Raw genomic sequence first — 14,590 nt, 5'->3', positions numbered from 1 at the left:
CAAAATGATAAATATTGCAAAGTTAATAACTTTGTTATAACTAATATTATTCATTTTGAGCCTGTCAGCCAACCCACATATGTAATATTATAATATAATATTTCAGTAAACATTTTGATTCTGAATCGTAAAACATCGTTTAAACAGTTTTATAGACTACATAATAGATTATAATATGTATTATTAAAATTGCTTTTTTAAGTTCTCTGTGGGCTATATGATAAATAAATAAATAAATACAATAAATAATAAATCATAGGTACATAGCCTTAGTTATTTTTACTCATTCTATTTAGAATCGTTCAATCAATGTTAACTAAGAATACAAGAAGGCTGTTGTGCATAATCAATTATCACATCTGCATTTGTCGCAGAAAATAAAAGTTTGATCATTCTAAATTGCAACGTCACTCGAAAAGTTTTACTTTTCATTGAATGTATTGTTAATAATTCTTGCAAACATAAGGTGAATTAAATTAAGGTGACCATACCGTCTCGGTTTGGCCGGAACAGTCCCGGATTTCCACCTTGTGTCCCGGGTTTTTCTAAAAGCAGTAATTGTCCCGGATTTAGATCTTTTGTCCCAGGTTGTCCCTGTTTTTCGAAAATTGAAATTAAAGATAACAAAAATTATGAAAAATAACGAACAAGTGCTATTTTTTAAATTAATTATGAAGAAAATTTAATAGAATTTTAAACAAGGCTCAAAAGCAAAAAAAAATAGAAACAAAAGTCCACAATTTTGATTAATGAAAAATAATTCATATAAAAACTTTTTTTCATTGTATCCTTAAATAGCATTTATTATTTTAAAGACTAAGCCCCACCCCCCTCCGTCCTAGATTAGCATAACTAAAAATCGCCGTCCCGGGTTTGACTTAAAAAAATATGGTCATCTTAATTAAATGTTTAATGTATTCATTATATCCATGCGTACAAACATATTGAATATATTGATCAAAGTAAGAACATTTTTCTTTTTAACTGCTCCCTGGTAAGAACTGGAACCTCCGTGGTAACCCCCCACTGGTTTCAGCATTGGATTCTAACTTTTTGGTAAGCACCCCCCCCCCTTGGGTTTAAAAAAAATGGTTTTGCATACCTAATTGTTTTAAAAATGTCATTTGATAAAAGCTCAACTGATATTATCAATTATTTTACGGGACACAAAATAATATATTGTATTGTGTAAAATTATACATAAAAAATAATTGGTTTGTTTTTGGTTTGAATTTGAAAATAGTAATTTTAAATGCCACCCTTGTATTAAGCCCTCCTATGGAAGCATGTTCTACAGGTTTGAAATCGCTGCTTATTCAAGCAGTAGTGATATCAGATTTTTGCTCGAGTTTATAAATCTCAAATATAATTTCAAGAGGGTTTCAAGAATCGGGTGTAATATCACTATTGAATATTATATACATATATATATATATATATATATATATAATATTAATATTAGGTTAAATAATGCACTACTTACCTTATAACATAGTGCTAATTGCTGTTCAATTATTTTAAAAAAATGGAAATTTGAATTTCTTTATGTGCGGAGCCCTCTGATTAGGTTTCGTCGCTCCTCACACTCGCGCCAAATTGCCTCAGGATAATTCATACAAGGCACGCCTCGTTCACTCGGCGGCAATATTGCCACCAAACCTACATTGCCACTAAAATTAATTAAGTAGACTCACAAAGGAAAACTGCCACGATGATGCCAGAAACAGGATTGAGACCTCAACACTAATGTAGTAGAACCTCGATTAACCGGACTAATGGTTGTCGATAGACATTCGGATAATCGAAAATACGGATAATCAAATGTATGAAGAATAGTGTTGTGTATTTATTAAAAATAACAAAGACATACATAGATATCAACGAAAATAATGTTTATTAAGGAATTGAACAAACTTCTTTATGTATGTACATGTATATTTTCTTTGATTACATTACATAGATATACTAAATTGCAGCAATAATCATGCAAAAATTCGAATTGTAGGTATATGCATACTAAAGATGGGTAACTCACTCCGGAGTTATCACTCCGATACAACTCATCCCTCGGAGTGAATCCGAGGGGAGTTGTCTCACAGGATTTGTCATATCCTAAATCCTAAACTGATACAAAATCTGTTAACATGAGCAGATATTTGCTTGAGATTTTTATATAAGAATACAATAAGATTTGGGTCGAAAGAAGTGGTCATGTTCTAGTCTAACACAGCCAGTTTTAGGACTTTCCAGGTATATAATATCTCAAAATAATGCTATTTTGTATTCAATATTCTGTGTGCAATAATGTTTGTCCGTAAATGAGCTCTTTCAATAGTATACAACCAGCTAAAAATATTTAGTATTATATTATAACTTTTAACTTTAAGGAAATAATAAAAGAATGTGAGGTATTATTATAATAATACCTCACATTCTTTTATTATTTCCTTTTCGAGAATTAATTATACATCAGATAGTTTGATTAGCATACTATAACTTTTACACAATTATAAAATCATTATTGTGTAAAAGTTATAATATAATACTAAATATTTTTAGCTGGTTGTATACTATTGAAAGAGCTCATTTACGGACAAACATTATTGCACACAGAATATTGAATAAATCTTTGTGTATAATATTTTTCACAAAATATATTTTGTGAAAAATATTATACACAAAGATTTGTTCTTATTTCATATATAAGGTTCACTACATTATTTTCATATAAAAATAAACATATTCAAAGAATTCTATATTTTCTCTTCAAAAATGATTACAAAATTGATTTTGATTCCCAAGATTTTTGTCGATTTGAGATTTGTATGCATATTGAATTGCATAGAATAGCAATTATTATAATAAAATGAACAAAAGTGTTTGAACTATTTGTAAACTATTTCCAAGGTCTTAATAAATCTTTAGATATGTTAACAACAGAACACATTTGTGTCAAGTATTATGTTTCAAAGTTGTCGGAGTTGTGAAGTTGTTAAGTGGATATAACTCCTCTTTGAAGCGGAGTCAAATCCTAACCGATCCGGCTTCTGATATGATAAGCCCATCTCTAGTACATACATATAAATTGGTCGCGGTTGGGAGTGCGGATAATCGCAAATCCGTATAACCAAAAATAAAAACATTCACATATAAGTAGTTCTATAGTAAATTATTCTGCAACGTATATGTTGAAGACCAAGAGAAATGATTTTAGCAATTCGATCTTCAACAGAAAGATCCAATCATTCTTACCTGCAAAGAATAATGATCACTGCTTCCAATAAAAAACAGGTTTCGGTGAAATCTCCTTGGAGTTAGACCAAATTAATATTTGCCTAATGCACGGATTATGTTCCAATCAGGCAGTAGTTTAATACATTCATTTTCAAAATATATATTGTTTGGGATACAACATCGGTCCCAAAATATGCAAACTTTTGGCTAAAAGTAAGAAGCAGAACAAATGCTATTGCACGCTGAAAGTATATTTTGTGACGAGAATGAGTTTAAGCTCCTCTCCTTTCGGGCATATGACTGCTACAAAATATTATTTAGCATCGCTATCCCCATGCCAAAAACATCACCTTAACACCTTTTACTCGCCGTCTAAAAATACCTGTAATTACATGTGAGGGTTAGTTGCATTATACAAATGAAACAAAATTAACTTTGTAAATGAACCTATTTCATAATTACTATTGTATCAAGTGTATGATGACATAACTATTTGTTTGCATTAATTTAAATAGGGATAATCCAATAGAGGAAATAGGGATATCCAATAGAGAACAGCTATAATTAATAGTACATTATCTGACCTTTTAACTGCACCTGCCTCTTTTTGTGTGGCACACACACAAATACACTAAAGTGTCGCAGGGCTGTTGCTCTTGGGGCAGGTTTGACCTCCTCAATGGGCAGACCAAGGCATAGCTAACTGACTCGTTGGACGCACAATCTATATTACGTGGATCTAGGCTAAAGTAGTAATGGTTTAACTTGAGTTTGGTAGCCTTTCAAACAATACTAATTGTCACAAGTAGATGGACAAACATAATAGATTTAAATCCAGATTCGCAATTTTTTTGAATAGCTACTTGAAATATTTAGTAAATAGGTTTATTGATTAAACACTTGATTATTAACACAAATAAATCATTTTTTGACCTTTGAATTCAGGTTTTCTAAAACATTTGCAGCAGGCAAATTTTTCGGTAAGAATATTTGTTTATTGGTTGAATACTGAATTAGTTTGAAATCGTCTTAAGGTAAACAAAAGTATGCCTCCTCTGTTTAGCAAGTAAATCAATTCAATGAAACCCTTATTCCACCCCACTACATTTCATGAGTACATAAACCTAAAACTTAGAATAAAGATGATCTAAATATTGAATAAGATTATTTATAATAAAAATATGTATTAACATATATTTTGAAAAGAGGTTTATTCAAGATTTTATAACAAAATACTGTTCACATAATTATCAATAATAATAAATACAATGAATTTTAATAAATTTGTTGACATTCATTGAACATACATAAATATACGTTGATCGGTTAAAAAAACACTGTGACCCATTTACCTCTTTTTGAACTTGTTATTTAATATATGTTTATGGATGTAATATTTCATATCTTCAATAAAATAAAATACAAATTTCAAATCACATACACTCTTTCTTTCGCTTTCATTGCCTAAAGATTTGATTACAATATTTATTTATAATTTGATTTATCTAATTTATACACAACATTATACATTCACTTGCATACATGTATATATATATATATATATATATATATATATATATATATATATATATATGATTCTGAATTTGATGTTGACATATGTATTAACAAAGTCTAATAATCAGGCATAACATCAATAAAAAACATGAATTTCTTTAAAAAAATTATTTTAAATCCATACGTTTCGGCTATAATCCTAGCCTTCATTCAGCCGAAACGTATGGATTTATTGCCCGATTATTAGACTTTGTTAATATATATATATATATATATATATATATATATATATATATAGACACACACACATATATAAAAACAAACATATCCTACTGTAAAATAAAAAGTGATACCTGATAAAGTGAAGTAATCACTGATAAAATTTCATTTTATGTATGAACTTAAAGTATAAATTCAATCAGGTGAAAGAGAACTGTCAAATATTTAGTTTCTCTTAAGACGAATATGTGTTCGATATATCTAAAACATAAATTTTTAACAGAATTAGTAACAAAGAAAGTTCAATATTAATTAAATAAATATTGTAATGATGAATACTGACCAATAAAGTTTTACTTTGAAAATGTTAAATATAATTTTGTTTTATTTCATGGTATTGTAACTAGAAACACCCAAAAAATATTGGTCTATATATAATCTATAAAAATATATAATATCAACTTGAGTAGTATACATATTTGTATCGTTGCATTAATATAGAATATATCATTAATATTACAAAACACAATTTAAAATTAATCCAAGAATATGCTGTTGAAAATACAGAGGCAAAATCATTCCCATTCATGAGGCCTCTTCAATTTATTTTATGCGGCCTTTATTTACATTCTTTCAATGGATGATGCAGAACCATTATTCATCGCTGACAAGACTAACGCATCATACCGCAAAACTACTTTAAAAACGGGTTTGCCATTACAAAAGCTCATAACAAAATTAAAAATTATATTTCAATTAAACACTTAAATTCAAATTCAATACTGTTTACTTTAGCAGTCGGTTGAATAAAATTCTCCTAATTTACGCTAACAAATATTGATTGCATATAAACGTTGGTATAAATTCAAAAATTACAAGAATAAATACATTATTAAAATATTATACTACTTTAAAAGTAATTCACTATTGAGACAAAATACATTAACTAAGTTTGAATGACTAGCTTACGTCACTTAAGAAATACAACCTATATAAATACTATTATACTTACAACTAAAATATAAATAATGCTAAAGTAAGTATAATGTTTAATATCATATGTTATAACTACACTATATAAATAAATATTTTTACAATTTCCCTAGTAATTTGCTATATTTGACCCTGTTACGTGTAAAAGTAAATTTGGCCAACAATTCATTAAATAAGCAATGGAAATAATGTATGAAAATGCTTGCTTACATTTAAATACTTCATGATTGAAGTGACTGCGTAAACGCTGCCAAATTGGCTCAAAACTTTAAGTTGTTTAAAAGCAATCTTAATATAAATTAAATATTGTATTGAAATTTCAGTTTGAAAGCAAACTCCATGCAAGCTGAACGAAACAATCACTAATTGTGTGAAAATAATCTCTATAATGCATATAAATATACTTATAAAAAAAAAAACAGTTCCACCTTAGGTTCATTGAAACACTAAGTTAGAATCGCTAAAACTTGGGTAATGCAATAGAGATTTCTTTCATTGTAAAAATTTTAATTTCTTAAATTTTTAATTACCTATTCACCTGCTAAAACACACAAATACAAAATTTCATAAATATTAAGTTAAGTATTATGTAATAAAATATTCTTTTCTTATTATAACTAGATATACAATAACAAAATTTATTAAATATATAACGCTATTATAATGGAAATTAACGAAATTTCCAATAATTTTCTAAATTTATGCTAAATTTATACCGAATTTATACTATGTCCAGCATAGCCTTTGGAGTAGTTTTTTTTCATGTTTTTGCTTTCAAAACACTTATTAATTATATCGAGATTCTCATACATAAAAATAGCATCGCAGTAAATAAAAATTAATGTAAAAACTTATTGCTTGATATGTTGTTTGTGATAGGTAAAATTATCTTAAACTCCGTTTATTTAGCTAAATAAAATTATGCTGAAGTCAATAATAAAACATAATCACCTGGTGGTGGAGAAAGTCGGCGTGTTGGTTTGCAATTTACATAATCATGATCTTTACTTGAGTTGTTACCATTGCAACAATTTTGTTGAAAACCTTCCTGGCAAGCGGTAATCTGAGACTCCGCACCATCCTCAAAACTATCTAAACATTCCGTACAGTTTGAAGCATGTGACAGACACTTTCTTTGGTGATACATTTTATTTGTAAAACAGGGTTTGATAGGAGATATAAATGGTGCTATATTTTCATTGTTCGTTGAATTTCTTCTATGGCGGAATTGCAAAGAAGATGCAGTAGTAGCATCATAGTTTCTCATATTTTTTTGATTCTTCCTATATTCTTTATCAAATGACATGTTTATGTAATCATCGGCAGAACTGGCCAAATGATTATTATTTCTTCTTCCTCCATTCCAAGACATTTCAACATAACCATCTGGTGTTACTTGAGTTCTTTTTTGCAAATTATCCACATGCTGATTTCGATTTTCTTGTCGTGGACTTGAGGGGGACATGTCCACATATTCCTGCTGTTGATTATTTTGTCGCATAGTAATTTGTCTCATCATTTGCATAAGTGATAAACCTCGTGGTGAAGAAATGCAATTTGGTTGCAATGGAGATGTCGATGGTGCACTAATGTTCCGCTGTCTAAATGATGTATTACTTGGTGTCATATCCATATATCCATCTACTGTATCAGAAGATGACATTACATCTGATAGAGAATTGGAAGTTAATGGACGCATCTCAACATATCCATTGGAATTACTATTTTTCGATGTCATGTCGACATACCTAGACAAAAAACAATTAGTATACGAAGATAGTGGCAGAAATTATATAGTGCCAGAAAAATAATAAGTCAATCACAAACCCTTCATTTTTCAAGTGCCGGCGCTTGATGTTGATGTCGCCGCTGCAGGTATTGACTGTTACTGGAGACTTATTTCGAGTGAAATCCATTTCCATGAGATCGTCCATCGGCTCCACTGATCCGTGCAGAGTGCGACCCGTACGTTCTCCCCAACTTGTAGACAGTAAAGGGGCGCTGCTTGCTTTACGGCTATGTTGGTTATGAACGGCTCCTAAAATAAAATTAAAAAAAAAAAACAGTTCAAATAATTTCCTTGAAAAAAAAAATCCGGATGCGTTTGTTATATTTCAACTACCAACCATGATGAGTAATAGGCGCGTGCGTTTGATGTCCTTGCACGTGATGGTGTGATTGCCGAGCTGCTTGCTGTTGTTGCAACTTAGAGCGACTTCCAACACTAAATGCCCGGATTCGAGATGCATTGCTTTGGCTATTTGCTATTCGTTCCGCATTGAGATGATTTTTGCGTATTATGTGTTCGGGCCTGGAACCAACCGAATAAGCGCGCACCGGGCGTGAATCTTCGTCATCAGAACTAGGCGCAAAATATGATGTTACCTACAAATATATTACAGCAATGTAGCATGTCACAATTCAGGATTAAATATTTGAAGAGTTATTACAAGTAATTCCATTACTTTTTCTAAGTGATACTCTGAAAAACGCAAATCAGTCGAAGGCGTTCCAGAAGTAACGCTCGTTCTTGACATTGAACGAGCAGGTTCCATATCGGCATAATCCCGGGGCACGCTGCCATTTCCAGACATCGGTACATATCCTGAATCGTTTGTCATATTAACAAACGAAACGCTACCGAACCCTCCATACCGGAAATCCATCGGCCCATCTTCTGATGTCGATGATGCTCGACTATGTCGACAATGAGGTAAACTGAATAAATAACAAAAAATAAGATTAAACTAAAATAGTAGAATAAATTATGTAAAATAAAAAATTCTAATCACCAAGATGCGACTATTTGAGGAGACATCGGAACGTAAGGTTCGCTTTCAACTAGTCTATCGGCAGAGCTCGTGCTCGCAGTACAACTCATGTCGGCGCAACTGCTATCGGAAAAGGACGAACTAACACCTGCAATGCGACCACTGACATCATCTGCATCAGAAGAACTACTTTCACGACGGTTTCCGTAAGAGCCTTGTATCATCTATAATGCAAAAAAAAAAATCACTGTGAATTCCATAAATAAGAATAGATACTAAAATTACATTCGTATTTATCGTTATTTACCTTTGATTCTGACTGGATTGTTATGGTGGAGCCCAAGCTAATGCTGTCCGAAAATTTAAAGTTATCGACTTCATCAACGCCCAATGGAGATTTTGATTCTTCTGTGGAACATTCCGTATCTCCTAAGAAAGATATTTGTAATATATGAACTACATACACAAATTAATCAAAATCATACAAAAGTGGAGAATTTAATGATATGATCAATAAAGGTACCTGCAAGTATCAAAAACTAGTAATGGAAATTGCAATTCTATAAACAAGCAATAATTATAGCGTTTTTGATAAGTTGAAAATATTTTTAAAAAATCGAAAAGTTTTGCAATTTTTTACAATTATCATATTTTGCGTATTTAAAACTTTAAGTAAAAAACTTAAAGACTTACATGATTTAGAAAAATATTTTAACAAATTAAATCTTGAAAATTGAGTACTTTTAATAATAAAATAGTATTTTTTTCTATTGTTACTAATTATAATCGTCATTTTATGTTCCGTGTTACGTATTACGCAGAAGTTTTAGAATTGGTAAGCATCACAACTATTTTCTTTTTAGATTGAAAATAATTTTTATATAATGTTCATCATATTCGATAATAAATGATAACTTCTATTGATCGCATGGAATAACCATTATGATAAAAAAATATACACAAATATAAATAAATATATATATATATATATATATATATATATATATATATATATATAATTCAAAAATCGCCATCCACCGATGTACAAGGTTGTCCATGATTCCCAAGTCATATTGACAAAGTGAACAAATTATAGTATCTTTCATCTAGGGTAGAGAAATTACTTTGCCTAATTGCATCCATAAAAACGCAGATAGTACAAATTTGGCAGAGGGAACCGCTCAGTTTCCAAACCACATTGCCTCCTCAGAAATACGTTAGATAACAGTACGTATAATACTGAAACTCACATGATGCCAATTTATTGTGGACATCAAAATGCGACCCTAACAATAAGTGAATAAAATAAGCTATATCAGTATCTATATCTAAAATATATTCGATCTCAAAAAACTTCTTAACATAGTTCATACTCATACAAATTAAAATGGATAAAAACTTCGAAATCAGCACTAATAAAATAATAATAGCTTCTTCAAATGTAGTTTTTGGCAAAGTTAGGTTCATCCGTTTCAAAGATAAGAGCCAAAAATGCAAAAGATGGCTATTCAGTTTTTGAGAGAACGGAACGCCCGATTTGAATGATTCAAAAAAACTATTTCATTTATATTGACAGAATGAAGAACTGATTAAATTTTGGGAAAGGCTGGTAGAGTAAATAAAAAAAAAATTTAAGTAGTGGTGCATGGCATCGTGCCTTAAGGAAAATTTCTGGAACTTCCCATACCAAAACTTAAAATTTTTAAAAAAGATTCAATTTTCTTTTAGAAATCTGAAAAAAAAAAATTTCAAAATTTCCGAAAACGACCTTTTTGAAAAATTTGATTTTTTTTATACTTTAAAATATTTTGGAAATTGTGAACTTTTTTTCAAAGCAATGGCGATACGTTAGCTGCGTAGAAACGAAATATCTAAGCGAGTGGGCGCCGCGTCGCAGAATAACGGATAAACATTGGTACGGAACCTATAGAAAAGTGAACAAAATTTGTTATTATTATTAAATATGTGATAATTTGATGTGCATATGTCTAATGATCATTTTTGTCCGCCAAATTGCATTTTTTCGCCTTTTTTATTGGATCTCCGAAACCCCTAAACCTGCCTTCCGGAAAATTTCATAAGTTCTTCATTTTGTCAATACAAATAAAATGTTTTTGAATCATACAAAGCGGACGCTCCGTTCTCTGAAAAAATCAATTACCATTTTTGGCACTTATTTCCCGAAATTTTGTATCCGCACATACGCACACACGCACACACACACATACATACACACACATACATCAATTTTTTCTAAGGTGTGCCAAAATGTTCAAAGGGTTTTGAAACGTAAAGATATATAAAAAATTTTATTTTCCATTTTTTGCGATTGCTATAACTTACCCTACGGGAAGTTAAAAAATGCCATTTGGTGGTCAAAAAGTATCATTAGACTTATGCACATTAAATTATCAAATTTTTTATAGAGATTTTAATAAAAAGTACAAATTTTGTTTATATTTCTATAGATTCCGTACCACGATTTATAATGCTCCAACGACGTAGTTAGTTCACGACGCGGCGCTTACGCGCTTTTATTTTTCATCTCTAAAGCAGCTTCGCGGTGCGTTCGCTAAAAAAAAATAATTACAGTACGGGAAGTTCAAGCAATTTGCTTTAAGGTACCGCTAGTTTTTCTTTCGATTGTGGAACAAATTGATTTATTCGTAACTGTCAGACAACTAATCACAATAGATTGAATGTTCTAAACAAGTATTGTTTATTTGGAGATTGAATATTTAGTGCTGAATCACGTGAGTACCTATATCCAAATTGACGTCATTTGTTATTCAAGATTTAATTGACGAAAGGTACTGCACCGTCTCTTTTATGGCGCATGCTGACGCACTCGTCGAATTACGCTGCGGAAATTTATTTTCCAAATTTCCCATGACTGATCGTTACGTGTATATTTGGAAATAATAAAATCAATTTCATTGAATGAGACCCTAATCTGAACTAGAAGTACATATTTATAAGGTTTATAATAAATATTCATAATTTGCTCAAATTCATATTGCTTATTGCTCATACTACTAGACATAAGTAAATTCTTTGTAACATTGCTATTTAACATACATATCAACCATTATGACGTATTATGATTGCCAAATAAAGCCACTAAATTAAATAAAAAAAATATGTAAATAATTTTTTTATTTAAAACCTGCCATTTTTTTGCACTTTAATTCCGTATCTCAGAAACGGCTGAACTTGCCTTTGCCAAAAACTGATCAGGACACCAAAATGTTCAGAAACCTTTGAAACGTAAAGAAATATAAAATATTTCAATTACAGATTATTTTGCGATTACTATAACTTACCCTACGGAAAGTTAATAAAATATTAAAATAAACAATTTTGCAATTTTGGATTACTACATAATTTTAACTTCCCGTCGTAATCGCAAAAAAATTGAAAATAAATTTTTTTATATATCTTTACGTTTCAGAAGTTTCTGAACATTTTGGCATACCTTAGAAAACATGGATGTATGTGTGTGTGCGGATACAAATTTTCGTCGACGATTTCGGGAATATGGTTCAACCGATTTCAATTATTCAAAAAACATTCGATTGCTATTGATAAGGAGACGTTTCGAAGTTGATTAGCTGATTAGTTTTTGGCATAGGCAGGTCTAGCCGTTTCGAAGATACTGGGCAAAAATTACCACAAACGGTAACTCAGTTTTTAAGAGAACGGAGTGTCCGATTTTAATCATTCAAAAAACATTTTACTTGTATTGACAAGATAAACAACTGATTAAACTTGAAGGCAGGTCTAGCGGTTCCGGAGATCTAGTAAAAAAAGTAAAATAACGCCATTTGGCATTGGCGCATAAAATTATCAGATATTTTATAGAGATTTTAACAATAAGTAAAAATTTTGTTTACATTCCTATGGGTTCCGTACCATAGTTTATCCGTTAGACGGCGACGCGGCGCTTACGCGCTTCGATATTTTGTCTCTTTGCAGTTAAAGCAGTACGATTGCTTTGAAAAAAGTTCAGAATTTCCAAAATATTTCAAAACAAAGAAAACATTTTTTTTTCAAAGTCTTTTTTTTTCTAAAAAAGTAAATTTTTATCAAAAATTTATAGTTTCTCAAAAATAAAAATTTTTCAAAGTAAAATTTCGTCAAAAATGTTAATTTTTTTAAAGAAATATAATTTTAGGTATGGAAAGTTCCAGCAATTTGCCTTAAGGCACGATGCCATGCGCCCCACTAATTATTATTTTTATTTTATTGTTTTTTTTGGTTAAACAAGTCCTATGAGCTGTTGTTCTGAGCTCAAACATCATGACTTTTTGCAGCCACCAAACCAAACGGTGCCCTATCTCTATTGTTATTTATTTGATTAACTGAAAAACCATGCAACTACTGCTTGACATCAGGCTGTCCAGAGCAGATATCGAACCTGAAAACTCGAGTAGTGCATAGCCGTAATTGATATCCAACACAAATGTATTAAACTGACATCTAATACTTTTACCTTTCAAAAGTCAAAACAAGAGATTAGCTCAAAATCTGGACCATAATAAAAGACGTTGGGCAAAACTAAGAAATGTTATTTATGTACTTATCGGCTTTAGTCATAAAACCTATGTTCATAGGATTGTGAGAGGATCTTTACCTAACATTGTATCATCGAATTCAATTTACACCTTACCTTTTGTAGTTTCAGGTAAATTATCCTTATTATCCTCATCCTTGGTGCGCACCTGGGCCTGTAAGGCTTGGAGCCACCTGTGAAGTTCGTCCTCGTTGTCGCAAACAATGCAAAAGCAATTATCCTTCATATGTAAAGCGATCACACACTTGTGTTTGGTGTCCGATCGTCGATTGATGTTGAAGCAGCTCCTCAATAGAATCGCGCGCTTCGGCGGCGACCTTGCCTTGTACTTCTTCTCGGAGTCGTAGTACTCGAGACGCGCCGATGCCTCCGCGGAATCGGATCGCAACACGAAATATTTCTTTTTCATCGTCTTTAGTTTTTTCAAGTAACCCATTAATACCACGTCGGGGGTGGTTGAAGGATTTGCTGTTCTTGCAGCCATGGTAATTATTTTAGGCTCAATAACCAGACGAATTAGAAATAGTTCAAGATCTTTGATATTTCGAACAAACGACTCCACATTGGATGGTAATCCAACACGCTGTTCATTGGAATGTTTACATTTAACGTCACTTTAATTATATTTTATTTTACACAAGCACTTATAAAAATTGCGTCATAAAATGTAACAAAACATTTAATTACCCGCAATTTTTCCTTTGCCTTTGCCTAAATGTGAGCCTTTTCTAAAAAGATTCCACCAAATCCTTATGTCACAGTAGTCGCCATGGCCCCGTTTGTTTGTAAACTATTTTTATACATGCTATGACGCCGTTTGTAATTTCTAAGGGCAAAATAAAACTAACCGCGTTTCTAATAATACACTAATAACAATACAATTCATAAAATCCATATATGTTTTGTCACTAAACACAAAACCTTCAATAATAACTGCGCACTTAACAGAAATGAAATGTTGTTTTGGTTGACTCAGATTTCAATCGTCTTGTTCACTACACTCAATATCAGTTCTCTCAATTATTAAACACGAAAAGCACTTGTTTAACTAATGTAGAACTGTTTATTATAACATCAGTAAACTCCACTTGCTAAATTAGGTATGTTTTAAGTGAATTTTAAGAATTCGCTGTAGCATGTGTACATTATCGTTTATTGTATAGTACTATTATGACGCCGCCATCAAAACAGACGGCAGCCTCGCTCACTAATAGTGAGAGATCCGATGGCACCAAATAAAATCTTACCAAGAAATCGTTTTTGTACATATTCTAATATTATATAT

General features: G+C 31.0%; 1 protein-coding gene across 1 annotated transcript; it reads right to left on the bottom strand.

Annotated features, from left to right (window-relative positions):
- Positions 1 to 6,697: 6,697 nt before the first annotated feature.
- Positions 6,698 to 14,406, bottom strand: LOC113378127 (insulin receptor substrate 1-like). The gene is made up of 7 exons (XM_026618652.1): positions 13,402 to 14,406; positions 9,040 to 9,161; positions 8,754 to 8,956; positions 8,427 to 8,679; positions 8,088 to 8,346; positions 7,789 to 7,999; positions 6,698 to 7,709 (listed from the first exon to the last, which is right to left on the bottom strand). The coding sequence occupies exons 1-7, from the start codon at positions 13,787 to 13,789 to the stop codon at positions 6,881 to 6,883; spliced, it is 2,265 nt and encodes a 754-aa protein (XP_026474437.1). The 5' UTR covers positions 13,790 to 14,406; the 3' UTR covers positions 6,698 to 6,880.
- Positions 14,407 to 14,590: the final 184 nt, after the last annotated feature.

The sequence above is a fragment of the Ctenocephalides felis genome, unplaced genomic scaffold, assembly GCF_003426905.1.
Source record: "Ctenocephalides felis isolate EL2017-DRISC unplaced genomic scaffold, ASM342690v1 CF-g0.4_SCAFFOLD_01886, whole genome shotgun sequence".
NCBI lineage: Eukaryota > Metazoa > Arthropoda > Insecta > Siphonaptera > Pulicidae > Ctenocephalides > Ctenocephalides felis.
Note: the sequence above shows the minus strand (reverse complement) of the source record. Positions and strands in the feature narration are given on the sequence as shown.

What these genes read in the sequence shown, in the direction of transcription:
- LOC113378127 (XM_026618652.1), bottom strand. Translation starts at nt 13,789, where the DNA reads ATGGCTGCAAGAACAGCAAATCCTTCAACCACCCCCGACGTGGTATTA. An exon ending in CGCGCCTATTACTCATCATG is followed by an intron (nt 8,000 to 8,087) that starts GTTGGTAGTTGA and finishes ATTTTATTTTAG; the next exon opens with GAGCCGTTCATAACCAACAT. An exon ending in CGGCACTTGAAAAATGAAGG is followed by an intron (nt 7,710 to 7,788) that starts GTTTGTGATTGA and finishes TTTTTTGTCTAG; the next exon opens with GTATGTCGACATGACATCGA.